Genomic DNA, 18,327 nt, shown 5'->3' on the forward strand with positions numbered 1-18,327 from the left:
ATTTTGTTCGACAGTGAGGGTTCTTTTATGGGTTGGGGATTTTGGATGGATTTTTTTTCTGATTTGGTGGTGGAACTGCTATGGAAGCCATTGGTGGTGGAACTGCTATTGAAGAATATGATGAAGGAATGTATGAAGAGGATGAAGAAGCAGATGAATTTTTCTGGAAAATCCAGAAAACGTCAGCTTTTGGATGGAAAGTGAGATGGGACCAAAAGTGCTAACGGAGGTTAACGTGGGGGAGGCAAAATGGAATTTTTAAAGTTTAGGGACCCCGATGACACATATCTCATTTGTGGGGGACCAAAAGTGCAATTAAGCCTTTATTTTTAAAGGTCATTGGCATAGAGCATAAAAAGCTGTTTTAAGTTTCTTTATGAAAAGACTAATTTATCTTGGTTTAGAGAAGGTGAATGTATACAAACCTTAATTCAAATTAGATCTGCCATATTTATGATTTTTTATCTTTTCATATATGCATAAGTGGTGTCCCGGTGATACTTTTAAATGTTAGCCGTGATGCATTGTCCGTGTTGTGTTCAATGTCTATATCGGAGTCGGTGTTTCATAGTCATTATCCAAACGGGCTCTTAATTAGCAGGAGAACACATGCAAGCAGTAGAAGCAGCATGCTGGACAATGAATTTATCAACAATAATGATTCTTTCACACCTCTAAGAGATGAAAAGAGGTGGAATGAGGAGAGAGATAAGAAGAAGAAAAAAAAGTAAGAGAGAGAATGTATATATGAAATGTGATAAATGATAAGAAGAGATAAATAGAAATAAAAATAGGTAGAAATAAAGTATCTAAAAAATGAGGTGTGTACATATCATTACTCATTTATCAATTTTGTCAGATATTTATATCAGATTCCAAAGTCCTATAACGTATATGCTCTTCAAAAACAAATGGTAATGTTTATGTATAGTATACTATATAGTGGCTGACTTATTCTTTGTCTTTCAAGGGAGGTCCTGCTGTTGAAATCATGAAGATTGACTTGCCTATAGATGAAGAAGTGCATTGGGATGGAAATGGTTTCAAGAATATGAAAAACCTCAAAATTCTTGAAATTATAAATGCACGCTTTTCCAGAGTTCCTGAGATCTTCTTCCCAAATGATCTGAGAGTGCTGAATTGGAAAGGATACTTTGGTGGAGCAAACCGGTGAATTTGTACTCGTTGCAATTGCAATGTTCTTTTACACAAACCATGGCATGCTTACTTCTCCATGAGGCACGACTTATATTGGATGTTTGAATCAACTTTTTATGATGGGAATGCTATTCCCAGGCATCTTTAAAAAATCTGTTTGGTTCACAAAATCAATTCCCGGGAATCTTTTCCAATATTCCCTTGTTATATAACCACCATACTAACATATATATTTATTTGAAGAACTAAAAATGCAAGGTGATCCAATCGAAGTGCGTTACAAAGAATACACTGAGAGGGGTATAATAATTGATCAGTTTACCTATTGTATAAATAGTTACAGAGAAGCTACAATGTCAAAGGATCCTAAATTTGATCACATTGAGATCAACGAGAAACAAAGGTCTTAAATGAGTGTGTTGAAGCTGAGAACTGGCTTAGGGAGAAGAAACAACAGCAGGACTCACTTCCAAAATATGCCAATCTTGTACTCTTGTCCGCTGAAATAAGAAGGAAAGCTGAGGCTCACATGGAAAAAACTGTAAATATGAAGTAAAACAACATTTTATTATTTCCCCAAATTATGGTGCATGTACCAGTACTTTCCAAAGGAAACAATATTCAACAATCAATTCAGCCAGTACAGTGCCAGGAAACTCAGAATATGGGTAAGCAAGTGTTAAATAAATAAGGGATACCATAGGACCTACCAGTTCTTATATAACACTCATGACTTTGGAATGAAACAAGCACCAAGAGTGTAGAATAACCAGAGGAATGCTGCAACAAATCAGCACTAACAAGCCTCCTATTGAAGGTGAAAATTGCTTCTAAAATCCACTCCATGCCCCACCAAGAACACGCCCAAAGCCCATCCACAAATCACCAAAATTTCAACAGACCTTGATTAACCAAAGCACACACCAGTGAAGCCAAAACACAATCCAACTGAGTTCCTCAAATCCCAAATAGATACCAGCACCAAAGTTTCCAACCAACAAAACCAATTAAAAACTGATATAATGCAAAAACAGAAAAAAAAAAAAAAAAAAAAACAGAACAAGAACAACAGACTAGAAAGCTAGAACCAAACTAACTAGTACATCAACTAACTAGAAATGAAAAGAGCAAGACCAAGGCAACCTCCAATAAGGTGAGTGAACCAGCATATCAAACGAAACCAGCCAAGAACTACACCAATATAGCTGCAGCAACATCTTAGAGAAGATGCAAACACCAATTTTGCAGATCGGTACCAGCTCAAAATGCAAATTTCACAGCATCAAATATTGCAGTTCTGCAGCAGCTCAATTTACCTTGTGATAGAACTGGGAACTCCAATAAATATGCAATCTTTCAGTTAGAGACTTTGTGGGATTCCTCCAGAAAAAATTGTGGGTAGTGGCAAAACTGGCGGAATCCGTTCTTGACTTCCCGGGGGTTCAGACTTAGCAAAAATAGAACGTGGGTAGTGGGTAGTGGTAATTAGGGAATTTCCCACAAAAAATTTCATTATCTTTTCTTCAGGATTCAACTTACCCACCTCTCCATCATGGGAATGAGAAATGCTTCTGGATGGACATATGACTTACCCAGGAATGGAAGATACCCGGGTATATGTTTTTCAAATCTCTTACCAAACACGGGAATGTAGATTCCGGCCCAAACTTTCCGGGAATCCTTTTCCAATCCGTGAAACAAACGCTCCCTTACTGTTCGTCTTATTTGTTCCTACGGTGATGGACTACGTGGGTCATGGGCCTTGGCTCCTTGCACTATTTGTGGGACTTGGCTTACTTCATGCTGCATTGCTTTGTCGTGTGTCATGTTGCCGGGGTTAGGACTTGGTTGCTGCAAACTAGTTGGGGTTTGGGTTATTTATGTTGGAACTGATCTGTTGTGTGGTTATTCAGGAGGGGCTTTCGTTATCCTATACTATATAATATTTTCAAAACAAATATGTGGCAATTCTGACAAGTGTTACCCATCATTTTATGCGTTTCTTCATAAGCTTTCTCTCCCATACTATAATTAGTAGGTAGATGATGTCGTATTTTTATTTTCTGATTTTTAGTAATTTAAATGTTAAATAATTTCATGATTTTGAAAATAATTGATGTATTAATATTGCATTTAATAGTTATTAATGACATTAGAATAATTAACAAAAGTCAATTGTGACTTTTTTCGAAAATAACTAATGTACTAATTTGACATTTAATTATTTTTAATGACATTAGAATAATTAAAAAAAATTAATTGTGACTTTTCTACCACTAAGATGTATGCTCACAAAGTCTTTTTTTTAATGATTATTATTATTTTTTATATTACAAAAAAAATTGAATGTAATATCTTACGTCAAAATAATATCAAATATGTCATAAAAAATTTGATATCAAATAATTTTAAATGATTGATTTAGAAATTAACTCAAAAAGTTTTGTATTTTATGCTTTTGTATATACATTCGGAAGATTAAAATAAATTTGATATATTGATTCAAAACATAACAAATTAGAAAGAAAAAAAAAATTAGAATGTAACTAGGATCAGAAAAAAAAACCTTAAATATGTGATATATGTATTTAAAAAAGAAAAATGAGGGATGAAATATGAAAAAGTATGACATATGCCGATAAAGTACTCTTATTCCATCTGTGCATGACACATGATCAATACTAGTATCTCTTAATATGCTAAACTTGTACTGTTGGAATTACTCTCTGACTATTTCTTTCTGTATGGGTTGAACACCCTTCTGCTCATATCAATATAGTTTTTGCTTATGAAAAAAATGTAATTTATGTTGGTGCAACAAAGTAATTAAGATTTGCAATCTATTCATGAGGGGTAGGGGAGAGAATCATTTACTCAACCTGTTCTAGGAAAGGATTAGTAACCCCCTCCAACGGAACATCACCCACGTTTGCTGAATTCTCAAGTAGGAAATAGCTCATACTATACTGAAGCTCATGCCAATGACAGTGCTGAGGGGCTACTGTTCTGGGAACGGACTAGTAACATCGTCTGTTGTGACTAGTAAACCATTCTCATTGATGACTAGTAACCTCCTCCGAGGGAATTACTATTCTAGGAATGGACTAATAGCCTCATCTAGTGGATAACCTGTCTATGACAGTTACTAGTCCTAGTAGTGGACGAGGAACCCCATTTAGTGGAGAACCCATCGACAATAGTTACTAGTCCTAGTAGCGGATTAGTAACCCCCTCCACCAACAACTAATTCGGGTCGGCCGTAGTAAAAGACTTAACATAAATTAGTGAGTGATCACTCCCCCTAGTGCGAACACCAACCCAGTCAACCTACGGTCCACCCAAGAACCCCACCACATCATAAGTTTGGCCTCAACACTTAGCCTTAATCTCAAGGCTCGACCAGACCTACCATCCGCAAAACTCGCAGAAACGTTGGATTGTGTCATAATTAAGAGATCTGACGATACCAATAAGATGACCCCTTTTTTCCATTCACTGGATAAAATGAGGCGTCTAACAACCTCGTACACAAAGGTTGAAACCCCGTACTAGGCCAGACTATATAAAAATGTTAATTTCCCCTTCAAAGGTAACACATTTCTCTCAATTATTTTCTCTGAGCTTATCCCTTTGCTAACTTAAGCTTTAGAGTGCTAACCGTTGGAGCCCTTCAAACACCGTCATAATGTCGTCCATCGCCAGCATTCTACTGTTCCTTCACTTACAACTTTCGTTATTTGGAGACTTGATTGGATTCGTTTGATCACTGCCCTTGCATTTTCATCCAATTTAGGATTTCTTATATTCACTCTTGTACTTCAACTCTCCCAAGTTTGAATTCACTTTTTCATTCATCTTTATTTTTGCTCCCCTTGTGCGGAACACTTCATTTACATTCTTATTAGTAAATTGTATCATTGTTAGGGGTGGAAACATACGACTTGGCCGTCCGGATCGTGGCCTGACCTATCAAAGACCATACTTAGACTTTTAAAAAAAGTCTAATTAACTAAAAATGTTGAGCCTAAGCTATTAAAAACTTGTTTGACATGATACGTCGGCCTATTTACATAATATTATATTTATTAAATGGGCATATACATTTTACCTTAAAATTTGGCCTATTATAAGCAATTGGTTAGTGAATATCAGATTCAGATAATCAGATCTGTTGGGGAGGGTGAAAGAGGGAGATAAACTAGAGAGAGTTTTAAATTGAGATTTTTTTGATATATTTTTATCCCGTGTAAATTACTAATCTAACCTTTAGTCTATCGATTGACCAATGATGAAAGTGTTCACCCTAGTGGACACCTTTATTTAATGTGAGACTTCTTTGATTTTATTTTTTTGACACATCGGAAAAATAAACTATAGACTTCTTCAATGGACCTCCTTCCTAACTCACATGTTCACCGCTTCTTATCACATGAGCTATTTTGGAGTAGAGTAGAGCCTTCTTTGATTTAGTACTCAATAATTTGCAAATGTATTAGCTTTGGTAATTATTCCTCGATTTATGCTGATTTACAGGGCTGGCTACAGCCTAGGGCCTCTAAAAAGAAAGGGCCCAAAAAAAAAATTCTCATTAAACTTTCTCATAAAATAAAATTTAGTTATATCAATTAATGTTCAAAATGTTATTAATGACTTGAGCTGGTCTAGTGGTTAGTAACTCCGGGAGACTAATTGCCCAAGAAACCAACGTAATGGTTCTGATAAAATTTCGAACGTTAAAATTATTAGAGATCTATTTTTATTATTTGCCGGGGCGAACAGGCACTGCTGATTTATACTTGCTGAGCTCTGATTTCCCTTCTTGTTCATGGAAAATATTTATATCACAGTGATTATTCAGCTCAAATCCAAGTGATATTCTCTTTCTTGAACTCAGCTCTTGTTGCTGGCATATGAAAAATTTGCTGATCGTTGTTCCTCGCTCACTACGCGGAACCCCTAAGCAACCCAAATCACTGCATCATCTCCAACAGCGTCAACCACTGTCCTCTGCATCCAAATGGAACTCCACAACCAACGTCGTAATCACCAACCCAATCCTCGTGATCATGGAATCATGTTCCACCATGCGGCAACTGAAGCAGATTCATGCCCGCATGACCCGGACCGGTCTCATCACCCACACGTTCCCGGCGAGCAGGCTCCTCGCCTTCTGCGCGCTCGCCGATGCCGGAGACATTCGCTACGCCCACCTTCTCTTCCACCGCGTCATCGACGAGCCCAACACTTTCATGTGGAACACCATGATCAGAGGATATCGGAAAGCCAGGAACCCCAACATTGCCTTCTCCTACTTCCTCCGAATGCTGCGGCACCGCGTTGAAATGGACTGCAGAAGCTTCGTTTTCGCGCTAAAGGCGTGTGAGGAGCTATCTGGGGATTTTGAGGGGGAATCAGTGCATTGCGTTGTGAGGAAACTGGGGTTTGATTCGGAGTTGCTTGTGAGGAATGGGTTGATCCATTTTTATGCTGATCGTGGTTGGTTGAAACATGCGCGCGAGGTGTTTGATGAAAGTTCTCTAAAGGATGTTGTTACTTGGACCACGATGATTGATGGGTATGCGAGCCGTAATTGTTCGGAATTGGCTATGGAGCTGTTCAATTTGATGTTGCGCGGTGATGTTGAGCCGAATGAGGTGACGCTGATTGCGGTGCTTTCGGCGTGCTCTCAGATGGGTGACATTGAAATGGGGAGAAGAGTTCATGAAAACATGGAAAAGAAGAATATGAGGTGTAGTTTAAATTTGCACAATGCCTTATTGGACATGTATGTGAAATGTGGCAGTTTGGTGGCTGCTAGAGAGCTTTTTGATAGAATGGAAACTAGGGATGTGTTCTCGTGGACTAGCATGGTTAACGGGTATGCCAAATGTGGTGACTTGGAAAATGCAAGGAGGTTTCTCGATCAAACTCCTCACAAAAATGTCGTCTCCTGGAGTGCAATGCTTGCAGGATATTCTCAGAATAACAAACCCAAGGAATCGTTGAAGTTGTTTCATGAAATGATGGGGGCAGGTGTTGTTCCGGAGGAGCACGCCTTAGTGAGTGTGCTCTCTGCTTGTGGCCAGCTGAGTTGCTTGAATTTAGGTCATTGGATTCATCAACATTTTGTCATTGAAAAAGGGATGCACCCTAGTGTCACTCTGGCAAATGCAATTCTTGACATGTATGCCAAATGTGGAAGCATAGAGGCTGCAGCGGAAGTCTTCAATGCAATTTCAGAGAGGAACCTGGTTTCATGGAATTCTATGATTGCAGGGTATGCTGCTAACGGTCAAGCAAAGCAAGCTGTCAACGTATTTGACCAGATGAGGTGCATGGGATTTAAGCCGGACGACATTACATTTGTGAATTTGTTGACAGCCTGCAGTCATGGTGGCTTAATCTCAGAAGGCCAAGAATATTTTTACACCATGGAAAGAAACTATGGGATAAAACCCAAAAGGGAACATTATTCATGCATGATTGATCTTCTGGGCCGAACTGGGCTCCTGAAAGAAGCTTACGAGTTGATAACGAGTATGCCAATGCAACCTTGTGAGGCTGCATGGGGTGCCCTTCTAAATGCTTGTAGAATGCATGGCAATGTTGAGCTGGCCAGGTTGTCGGCTTGTAATCTTCTAAGCTTGGATCCAGAAGATAGTGGAATATATGTTCTGCTGGCGAATATTTGTGCTAATGAGAGAAAATGGGGTGATGTGAAGAGGGTGCGAAGTTTGATGAGAGACAAGGGTGTGAAGAAGATTCCTGGTCATAGCTTAGTAGAGGTAGATGGTGAATTTAAAGAGTTTTTAGTGGCAGATGAATCACACCCTCAATCTGAGGAGATATATAAAGTACTAGATGAAATATTTTTGTCGTCAGAATTGGAAGACTATGACACTGACATATTTGTATAACCTTTATGTAAACATATTCTTTAGTTTTAGTACTGAGATTTTTTCCTTTACACAAATATTTTTATAGGGCTTTAACCCTTAACAATATAAACCCCATGAGAGGAACTATCATATTCATTGCATTATCTTTCTTACCACTTCTACCAGCTTTTTTATTTTAGGACGAAGTGGGAAAGAAAATGCTGAGTTTATGTGTGGAGTAGACGTGCAGCAGTAACAACAAATGCAAGCTAGAAGCCTTGAACCTTGACTTTCTAAAGGAAGTTGATTATTTGGTTTACAAAAATTTAGGGTGAGTTATAATTTCTGGGAGCTTGTAGGGTAAGCATGTTGTGGCTGCAATTTCATACCAGGGGGAGGATCCACAAGACTATATGCATATAAAGCTCTTTTTTTTTGGTCAAACATATAAAGCTCTTTATGGCCAACTCATCGTTCCAATAAACGGGCCAAAACAGTGGCTAATGACGGAAAATCCAGAAACATGCCCCTTTACGGGTGTCAAAGTGGGCAACCCGCCTCACCCTGCTTAAAAGCGGGCCAGGATGAGCTAGCCCGCATGAGGTGCGGGTTGGAAAAGTTCATCCCGCCCCGCATAATGATGGGTTTGCGGGTTTGAGGGCTGACCTGCACAAACAAACAAAAAAAACAGGTTTTTGGCCATTAAAAACAATTGTGGCCGAATCAATGAAATTAAAGAGGGGCATGCTTTAAGCAGAACTTGTTTCCAAAACAATCTACCCAACCCACCAACGTTATTTTAGCAAGTAAGTGTGAAACAAACTGGAGGAAGAATTGATATCAAAGGTGTATAGGCACTCTATGGCAAGCATAGTCACTGGTTGATTCGCAGAAGAGAAAATGAATACCAAGATGTTTGTCATGTGAAAATCTTCCTCCATAGCTTTTTCTGTTTCCCATCAAGACACTAAGCATTTTTTTAGGATTTAAAAATCTGCAAAAATTCTATAGCCTTCTGTAAACTCTTCCTTCTGCCTTGAACTGTTCTATTTGTGCTCATTTGCTAATATTTCACTGACCTGAGGCAATTCCCCTGCATCAGTTTTGAGCAATGCGAGATAAGTCTTTCTTGCAATTAAGTCAATAAAAGATTCCTCTGCCTCAAGATATGGATAACCATGGGCAAGTTGCCTCCCTAAATTTTCATTACGAGCAATGGGAGCCGCACACTCAACCAATGTTCCATATGCACGAACAATTTCCATATGCATTAATATGATAGAATAAAATCAAAATTTTAACTAGTAAATTAGTCTTTATTATTGAATCAACTTATTTTAGGTACCACATTTTAATTTGGCTTAAAGTACCACAAAATTAAAACAATTATATAATTAATATGGAGATTATCCGTGCGCCGCCATTATCTGTAGACATTGACATGTCACATATTGCAAATTGTAATAAACTTTCCAAAACAAGTGCGTGTGGTTTGAAGTATGTAAGCATGCTCAAAATTCCATTTTCCCGGTCACATATCATAATCAATTTATTATGTTATTCAATAACATGTGCTTGACCACAAATATTCCAAATTGAATTTTTTTTGAAAAGCCAAATTGATCTTTAAAAAAGGTAAATAATATTTTTAAGTTTAATGTTAAAGTTGTAGTGCAGGGGAATAATTTATTTTCTTCAAAAAAGATAAAAAAAGATTTATTATCAGAAGAAGTCTACTCACTTAATATGATTTCTAAGCCTTAAAAATATTAATCTCATGTCAATCGGCTTGTGGAATACATTGAAAAAAAAAACCAACATTTGAGATTGAGTTGTGTCAAGTTCATGAAAACTAATAACTTAGTCTAAGTCTAAATTTATAATTAAAATATTAATTAAAATGATTGAATTTTTTTTCCTTTTGACTCGATTAATTAAGAACAATCAAAAATATATATATATATATATATATTTTTTTTTGACAATTCTTTATTTTTATGCTTTTAATTAAAATACGTGTATCAAATGATTTTGTTCTTCTTGAAAAAGGAGATCATTTGAATTTCTTAGTCTCTGGCGGTCCTAGTGCATAACCAAAGATAACTATTCTATCTCGACGAAGCCGCGTTGATACGACAAGAATATCTATAGAAGATAATATACTTCGGTCGTCCGATACTCAAATTAGTAAGAGAGCAAAAAAAAATACAGGTTTGGTGTCCATCATAACGACCTCTCAAACTTTTTATGAAGCTTTAAAGAGGTCTTCCGTGGCAACCTCGCATAGTCGTTAGCTAGTAAGTAAGTCAGAGTTTTGCTACTCAACCATATCATCTCCCATTACAGTGCTCTTGGTTGCAATTATTTAAACCGACTAAGATGTTGTTGGGTCTTTCAGCCTTTTAGACCGGCTAGAATATACTTCAATTTTACCCATATAAATATAGGCTTATTAGCACTTTTGGTCCCCCAGGTTTATAAATTGTGCAAACGAAGTCCCTTAACTTTAAAAATAGCATTTCACTACCCCTACGTTAGGCCCAGTCAACACTTTTGGTCCCCCAATCGATCCAATTCCCCTTCAATCTCACATTTTTCAACAATTAAATCCCCTTCTAAAAAATCTCCACTACTTTCGATTCTCCTCTCTGAACCAATACTCCTCTGAACCCTTTCTCTTCACACCCCCTAAGCGGCCAGCGATCCATAAACCACCACCATGTAAAACCCTCACCTCACCTGAAATCACCATCAAACCACCATTCATTAACCCTTCCTCTCAAACCAAACATAACCAAAACCTCGCAGTGATATATCACTTCCAATCCCATCCCAAAGAACATGCCCCAATGTAGACAGAGTGAGGGAAAGAGAGACAGAGCAATGAGAGATTGGGAGAAGAGGCGAGATCTAGAGAGAGGAGTTGAGAGAGAGAGAGAGAGAGAGATAGATGAAGATGAGAAGATGATGTTTTTATTTATTTAATTAATTAATAATTTAAATTTTATTAAAAATTTCACTTCAGACAAAAACGTTAGTTTTTAAACGTTAGCTTTTAGACGAAAATATGGTGGAGACCAAAAGTGTTGACGGAATCTAACGTGAAAGTAACAAAATGCTATTTTTAAAATTAAAAGACCCCGTTTACACAATTTAGAAACCTGATGACTAAAAATGCTAATAAGCCAATTATATATCCCGCTACACGTAAGGCTTGATAAGACTTATAAAATATCTTCTATTATGATAATGACCTCAAAGTAAAATAACATAAATTATAATGTATAATTGTATTGATGATGTATTGATAAATTAGATGAGCTGTTTTTTTCAGCTACTACTAACATCATTTCATGAATTCTTGTAATTTATACTTTCTGTCAGTCGGCTGGTCTCATTCTCCTAAATCTTTCAAAAGAAAATAGTTTTAATTAGACCGAGACATAATCATATTTTTGCTAATTTGTAGTCTGTACGTAAAAGCTTATAGACGGGTCAAAAAATACAAAACCTTCACATCCATTTAACCCGTACACTAAATTTCACATAACTAACATCCAGTTGATAATCTTAATATTTCAAAAATTATTTTAAGGATAAAATATTAAACATTTTAAGGTAATTATTAAATGAGTTTAATTACTATACATACATGCACAGTTTAAGATGTTTCACATAATTATCCAATTAGAAGCTATCAATTTATTTCACATAATTCATGTTAAAATTCTTTACATAACTATTAGTGCACACAAATTAAATTCACATTAAATATTGACTTTTGTTCTTGTTTGTTATTTTGAACAATTAAGAAGATAATCATAAATATTCATCTAAAGTAAAAAAAAAAAACTACCTCTGCTAATAAAAAAAACAAAAAGATCAATGTAAAGACCTTTCATTGTTAACTGAATATTTACTTTCATTTTATAAATATTGATTAATCTGCGTACGTATGCATGAAAGTTAAGAGCCTGAATTAATTATTAGTTTTTTTTTTCAATCAATTTAATATTGAAACGATCAACTCTTTATCCTTGGACTGGTACGAGACAATTAATTAATAGTAGTTATTTAGCAATAGGGTGATGCTATGAGGTCACTGTAAAGACTTTTCATAGCTCCTATATTACTATAAATAGATCCTCCCTTCCTGATAGGATAGCATCACTACTCACAAGTAGGCTTATTAATTATTCTCTTACTTGCTTGATCAAATCAACCATCACCATGACCAACTCCTCCAAAACCATTTCTGCCACTCTCCTAGTTTCCCTTGCGCTTATTACTTTTCTCTTCTCCTCCACGGTGAATGCTAGTTATTATGAAAAGATTTCCCCAACACAGCTAGGTTTCAAAGAGGAGAAGCTCACCCACCTTCGCTTCTTCTTCCATGACATCGTTACGGGCCCGAAGCCCTCCATGGTCATATCCGTCGAGTCACCCATCAAGGATAAGTCCAAGTCTCCACTGCCCTTCGGATCCATTGTGGTGATGGAGGACCCATTGACGTTGGGTCCCGAACTCGATTCCAACCTCATTGGAAAAGCCCAAGGGTTTTACATGACAGTAGCCCAGGAAGCTGAGCTGTACTTGGAGCTAATCATGGGAATGACATTTACGTTCATGGAGGGTGAATTTAACGGGAGCACCTTAACTGTCATGGGGCGTAACACCATATCGTCTCCCATAAGGGAGATGCCAATCGTTGGTGGGACAGGGGCTTTCAGGTTTGCACGTGGTTTTGTTCAACCAAAGACTTACCAGGTTGATTACTACAAAGGTGATGCTGTTGTCGAGTACAACGTCTATGTGTTCCATTATACATCCCCATCTTCGTTCTGGGATGTTTAAGTATATATGTATGTGATTATATCATATTACATATGTTGTGATTAAGCTAGCTAAATAATATGTGTCACCCTCAATATTTCATATTGGGAGATTTTTTGTTTTTTTGAGATGGTGTTGTTAATGTTAGTGTGTAATGGGTGAGAAAGGAACCAAAGAGGGAACAATATTCTATGACAATGGTTTGTATTATGTGAACGAAAATGCAATTTGAAAGTAATATTTTCCTTTTAAATATGTTAGCTCAATTTCCAAGTATGAGGTAAAGTGTTGATTAAAATAATGATCATTCAGATTATGACAAAATACATTTGCATGGGTAAAAGGTCAAATATTTTTTTTATTGATTTTGTTAAAATTAAATTTGATTTTAAAGTTACAGAGTGACGGATTCGGTTTTTTCGTTCTCCACCATGGGGGACCAGAGTGACGGCCGGAACGAGATTCAAATGGAAGATTCTGAGCATGCACATGAGAATACGACGGAGCCGGAGGCACCACCGCCTCCAACACGGAAACCTACGTTCAAGGATAAGGTGTTAGGGGCAAAACCGGTCTCCATCCCGGATGATGTTGATTTACTGGAAGCCGGCGTGATGAGGATGGATCTGGTGGAAGGGAATCGTCTCTTCCCATCGTTTGATTTTGATGACAACGCGTATAAGACGATTTGTCACCCATGGGAGGATTGCTTGGTCATTAAGTTGCTGGGCAAAAAGATAGGCTACAGGTTGATGTGTGAAAGACTGAAGCCCCTTTGGAGGCTGCAAGGTAGCTTTGAACTCATTGAGGTCCATAATGGATACTACTATGTGAAGTTTGACTCACCAGAGGACAAGGTGAAGGTGCTCACAGGTGCCCCATGGATGATATTTGATCATTATTTATCGGTTAAACCGTGGACATCAGACTTTGTTGCGGCGGACTCGAAGATCAATACGACGGCGGTATGGGTGCGTATACCTGGTTTAGGGTTACAGTTCTATCATAGGAGGATCCTGCTGACTTTGGCCAAAGGGATAGGCAAACCTATCAAGGTAGACATGAACACTGTCGACATGAGTAAGGGTCGCTTTGCTCGTGTGTGCGTCGAGATTGATTTGAATGAACCGGTAGTGGGGATGCTTCGACTGCGTGGCACTTGGTACAAGGTAGAGTATGAAGGCTTGCACTTGCTGTGTGGTGCATGTGGATGTTATGGCCATTTAACTCGCAACTGTTCGGCGGCGCCGGTGCAGCAGAAACCTACATCAGTAATGGAGGGAGTTTCACGTGAGGTGGCGGCTGTAACGGTGGTTGAGGAGATGACGGCGCAGGGCGAACAACCAGGCAGTGCAACTACTGGGAGCGGAAACCCTAGCGAGAATTCTGGCGTAATTCCAGGAAGCATTAAAGCTGCAGATACGTGTCCAGATTCGGCGCATGGGGAATGGCTGAAGGTTGAGAGAAAAAAGAAAAACAAATCTAAAAAGGTGGCACCAATCAAGCAGGATTTTGTGCAACCTGATCGGAAAGGAAATAAATCAAATTCTGCTGGAAATAAGGCTGAGAATAGTGGGAAAACCGGTAACTCTATCTCCAAAGATTTACCAACATTTCAAACTAATGGTTTGCCATATTCGAGTGGTTCCATGCAATATCGGAAACGTCCTAGGAATTTCAAGTTGCTGCCAGTGGAGAATAAGGAGAATGGAAAGAGCATGCCGCGGGGTTTGCAAACAAATACACAACCCTCTCCACAAGCGTTGGAGATGGCTGAGGAGTATTTGGCGCGGATTGGTGGTGTGGGCACCATGCATGGGGAAGTGCCTTCAGGTGACACGTCCAGCATTGCTGTTGGAGAGGATGCTAGAACACAGTCACAGTTTACTGCTTCCATGGAACGCAGAGTTATTGACAACATAGTGTTGCCAAAGGATGTGATTTTTAAAGAATCTGCTGGAGTATGAGAGTCATACTCTAAATTTCTCCCCATAATGTTTCTCATGTTGGGTTTTGAAGATCTTACAGTGTTCATGTGGAACATTCGAGGAGCAATGAATGCTAATTCTAAATTAGCATTGAAGGAGTTTATCCGTGGTACCAAACCAGATGTGTTGATCCTTGTGGAGACACACTGTCAGTTTCGGCAAACAGAATTTTTTTGGAGAACTAATGGCTATTCCTTGGCTTGTATTGAGGAGGCTCGTGGGCATAGCGGTGGCATATGGGTGCTATTGAACCAAGGGAGTAAAGCAGTACTAAATGGTGTTTGCTTGCACCCTCAGGCAGTAACTTTTACGCTTCGGATAGGGGCATATTCTTGGATTTGTTCAGCAGTTTATGCGAGTCCAATCCCGGCAAGAAGGTCTGAGCTTTGGGATCATCTCCAGCAACTAAGGGCTAACATCACTGAACCGTGGCTGGTAGTTGGTGACTTTAATGAGGTTATTCTCCCATCTGAGGTTAGAGGTGGAGTTTTTAATCATAGTCGAGCCATGCAATTTGCCTCTACGCTTGAGAGTTGTAGCCTGGTAGATTTGGAAACTAAAGGAGGATTCTTTACTTGGCATAGAAAGGAGCATGGATTACTGAAAATATCCAAGCGGTTAGATCGTGCGGTGGGTGATGTTGATTGGAGACATGCTTTCCCGGAAGGATATGTGGAGGTACTGACTAGGATGTTTTCTGATCATAACCCAATTCTGGTTCATTGTGATGTTCAGTCCGTAGGGCCACAAGACCGACCATTTCATTTTATAGCAGCATGGACGGCTCATGACCAGTATAGGGAGGTTGTGTCGAATGCTTGGAGGAGCCCGGGGGGTAACATTCAAGCTAAGCTCTCACGGGTACAGGTTGATTCTTTATCTTTCAATGAGGAGGTGTTTGGAAACATATTCTGGCGAAAGCGAACTTTAGAAGGGCGGTTGAAAGGAGTTCAGCGTGAGTTGGATCACTTCATCACATCTAGTTTGGTGCAGTTAGAGCGTAGATTACAGGAGGAGTATGGGGAAGTCCTGAGACAGGAGGAACTGCTATGGTATCAAAAATCCAGAGAACAGTGGGTGAAATTTGGAGACAGAAATACAGCCTTCTTTCATACACAAACGATTATTCGCAGGAAACGCAATAAAATCCATCGGCTTAAGATCAATGGAGAGTGGTGCACGGATGATAGCCAGCTCAGGCAAGAGGCAATTAATTTTTACAAAGCTTTGTTTTGCAGGTCTGGAGGGTTGCAGCATGAGCCTTTTGTTGCGGGTAATATCCCCAAAATCTCTGAGGACTGCAGAAGAGCGCTTGAAGCCCCGGTTACCAAAGCAGAGGTGAGGACGGCGTTAATGTCAATGAAGTCTTTCAAAGCCCCAGGCCCAGATGGTTTTCAACCGGTTTTCTTTAAAACTTATTGGGACATTGTGGGTGATGATGTGTGGAGAATTTTTCGAGATGCGTTCGCTTCTGGAACTATTGATCCTTCTATTGCGGAGGCGTTACTGGTTCTGTTACCCAAGATAGATGTGCCAACCCAAATGAAAGAGTACCGACCCATAGGACTGTGTAATGTAATTTACAAAATCATTACTAAAGTCTTTGTGGGGCGCCTCCGTCCGTTTATGGAGAAGATTGTAGGCCCGCTACAATCTAGTTTTATTCCTGGAAGGGGTACTACTGATAACGCTATTCTTGCCCAGGAAGTTATTCATTATTTGGAGAATTCTAATGCAAAGAATGGCTCTTTAGCTATGAAGATTGACTTGGAAAAGGCGTATGACAAGCTTGATTGGACGTTTCTAGAAAACACCCTCAATGAATTTGGCTTTCCGCCATTAATTATTAATTTGGTTATGTGTTGTGTGAAGTCTTCTCGGGTATCTATATTATGGAACGGATCTCGCCTCCCTAGCTTCCATACGGAAAGAGGTCTTCGTCAAGGGGATCCAATGTCACCGTATTTATTTGTATTGTGTATGGAGCAATTATCAATCCGCATTCAGAGGGCAGTTGAAGAAAAAGTGTGGCAACCTATCGCTATCTCTCGTGGAGGACCAACTTTGTCGCATATTTTCTTCGCGGATGATGTGATGCTCTTCTGTAAGGCCAAGGAGAGCCAAATTCATGGGATTGCTCAGTTGCTGGAGGAGTTTGGACGTAGTTCTGGTCTTGTAGTTAATACTCAGAAGTCTAAAGCTGTTTGTTCCAAAGGAGTTCCGCGTGGGGTTCAGAGGAGGCTGAGGGATGTGTGTCCCATTCCTATGGTTCGTGAACTTGGCCGTTATTTGGGATTCCCTTTAAAAGGAGGGCGTGTCACTCATGGAAGGTTCCAATTCCTGCTCAATCAGATTACTCGTCGGCTCTCTTCTTGGAAGTCTCGGTTACTAAACAGGGCAGGGAAGGTGTGCTTGGCAAAGGCAGTGCTCACATCGATTCCTACATACGTTACTCAGACAGTATGGCTACCACGCAAGACAACTCAATTGATCAATCAGTCGGTGCGGAACTTCATATGGTCTTCTCGCACATCAGATAGAGGGTGGCATTTAGTGGCATGGGATAATGTTCGTAGAGCAAAGAAGGATGGCGGTCTTGGTGTGAGGGACGCGAGTTTAGCTAATACAGCAGTGCTTGGAAAGACAATTTGGTCCCTTCTTCACTCCCCCCAGAAACTTTGGGTTCAAGTTCTGTCGCATAAGTACTTGTCTACTCACTCTGTCATGAGTGTTTCTGCTACTCCCTCTGCGTCATCGTTGTGGAAGGGTATTCTGAAGGCCAGGGATGTGCTTCGCGACGGTTTTGTGTTTAAATTGGGTGCAGGGGAAACTTCGGTTTGGTTTACCGACTGGTGCGGGCGAGGTGCAATGGGTAGGGAGGTACCGTTTATTAATATTGCGGATACAGCGCTGCAGCTGAGGGATTTAATCCGGGATGGGCACTGGGATTTGAACGCGCTGTACACTCCCATGCCGCAGGAGTTCCAAGACGCGTTGCATGAGGTCCATCCGAGACTGAATCCAAACTTGCAAGATGTGTGGACTTGGCAACCTTGTCCCACAGGAATGTACTCTGCTGCTTCAGCGTATTGGTGGCTTAATAAACCAGGTATGGGGCCTCACTTAGTCTATGATTGGAACCGGGTCTGGAAGTTACGGGTGCCGGAGAAAATAAGGATGTTCATGTGGCAGCTTCTACATGATGCGACTCAAGTTAATGCTCATCGTTATCGCTGTCATCTTTCGCTATCCCCGGCGTGTGTGCGCTGCTCTCATGGCATGGAGGATAATTTACATTGCTTGCGTGATTGTCCACATGCCAGGGAGGTGTGGCTTCGGTTTCAAGCTCCAGTTTGGCCAGGTTTCTTCTCTAACACGATTCAAACTTGGGTTCAACGTCAGTTGCAGGGTGCTCATGCAACGTTGTTCGCAGCTATCCTTTGGCGTCTTTGGAGATGGCGCAACGAAGC

The 18,327-nt window shown here is 39.6% G+C and overlaps 2 protein-coding genes and 1 long non-coding RNA gene across 3 annotated transcripts; 2 read left to right on the forward strand and 1 right to left on the reverse strand.

Annotated features, from left to right (window-relative positions):
- Positions 1-1,359: 1,359 nt before the first annotated feature.
- On the reverse strand, positions 1,360-2,986 carry LOC130732688 (uncharacterized). Its single transcript, XR_009017106.1, has 2 exons — positions 1,869-2,986; positions 1,360-1,658 (listed from the first exon to the last, which is right to left on the reverse strand). It is a non-coding gene; the product is annotated as an uncharacterized LOC130732688 (long non-coding RNA).
- A 2,954-nt stretch (positions 2,987-5,940) lies between these two features.
- Positions 5,941-8,193, forward strand: LOC130730768 (pentatricopeptide repeat-containing protein At2g22410, mitochondrial-like). The gene has a single exon (XM_057582865.1). The coding sequence runs from the start codon at positions 6,069-6,071 to the stop codon at positions 8,073-8,075; it is 2,007 nt and encodes a 668-aa protein (XP_057438848.1). The 5' UTR covers positions 5,941-6,068; the 3' UTR covers positions 8,076-8,193.
- A 3,996-nt stretch (positions 8,194-12,189) lies between these two features.
- On the forward strand, positions 12,190-13,122 carry LOC130730769 (pterocarpan synthase 1-like). The gene has a single exon (XM_057582866.1). It carries the CDS (start codon positions 12,267-12,269, stop codon positions 12,888-12,890), a length of 624 nt encoding a protein of 207 aa, XP_057438849.1. The 5' UTR covers positions 12,190-12,266; the 3' UTR covers positions 12,891-13,122.
- The last annotated feature ends 5,205 nt before the right edge of the window (positions 13,123-18,327 follow it).

The sequence above is a fragment of the Lotus japonicus genome, chromosome 1, assembly GCF_012489685.1.
Source record: "Lotus japonicus ecotype B-129 chromosome 1, LjGifu_v1.2".
Lineage (NCBI taxonomy): Eukaryota > Viridiplantae > Streptophyta > Magnoliopsida > Fabales > Fabaceae > Lotus > Lotus japonicus.

Coding starts and splice junctions, on each gene's coding strand:
- LOC130730768 (XM_057582865.1), top strand. CDS start 6,069: ATGAAAAATTTGCTGATCGTTGTTCCTCGCTCACTACGCGGAACCCCT.
- LOC130730769 (XM_057582866.1), top strand. CDS start 12,267: ATGACCAACTCCTCCAAAACCATTTCTGCCACTCTCCTAGTTTCCCTT.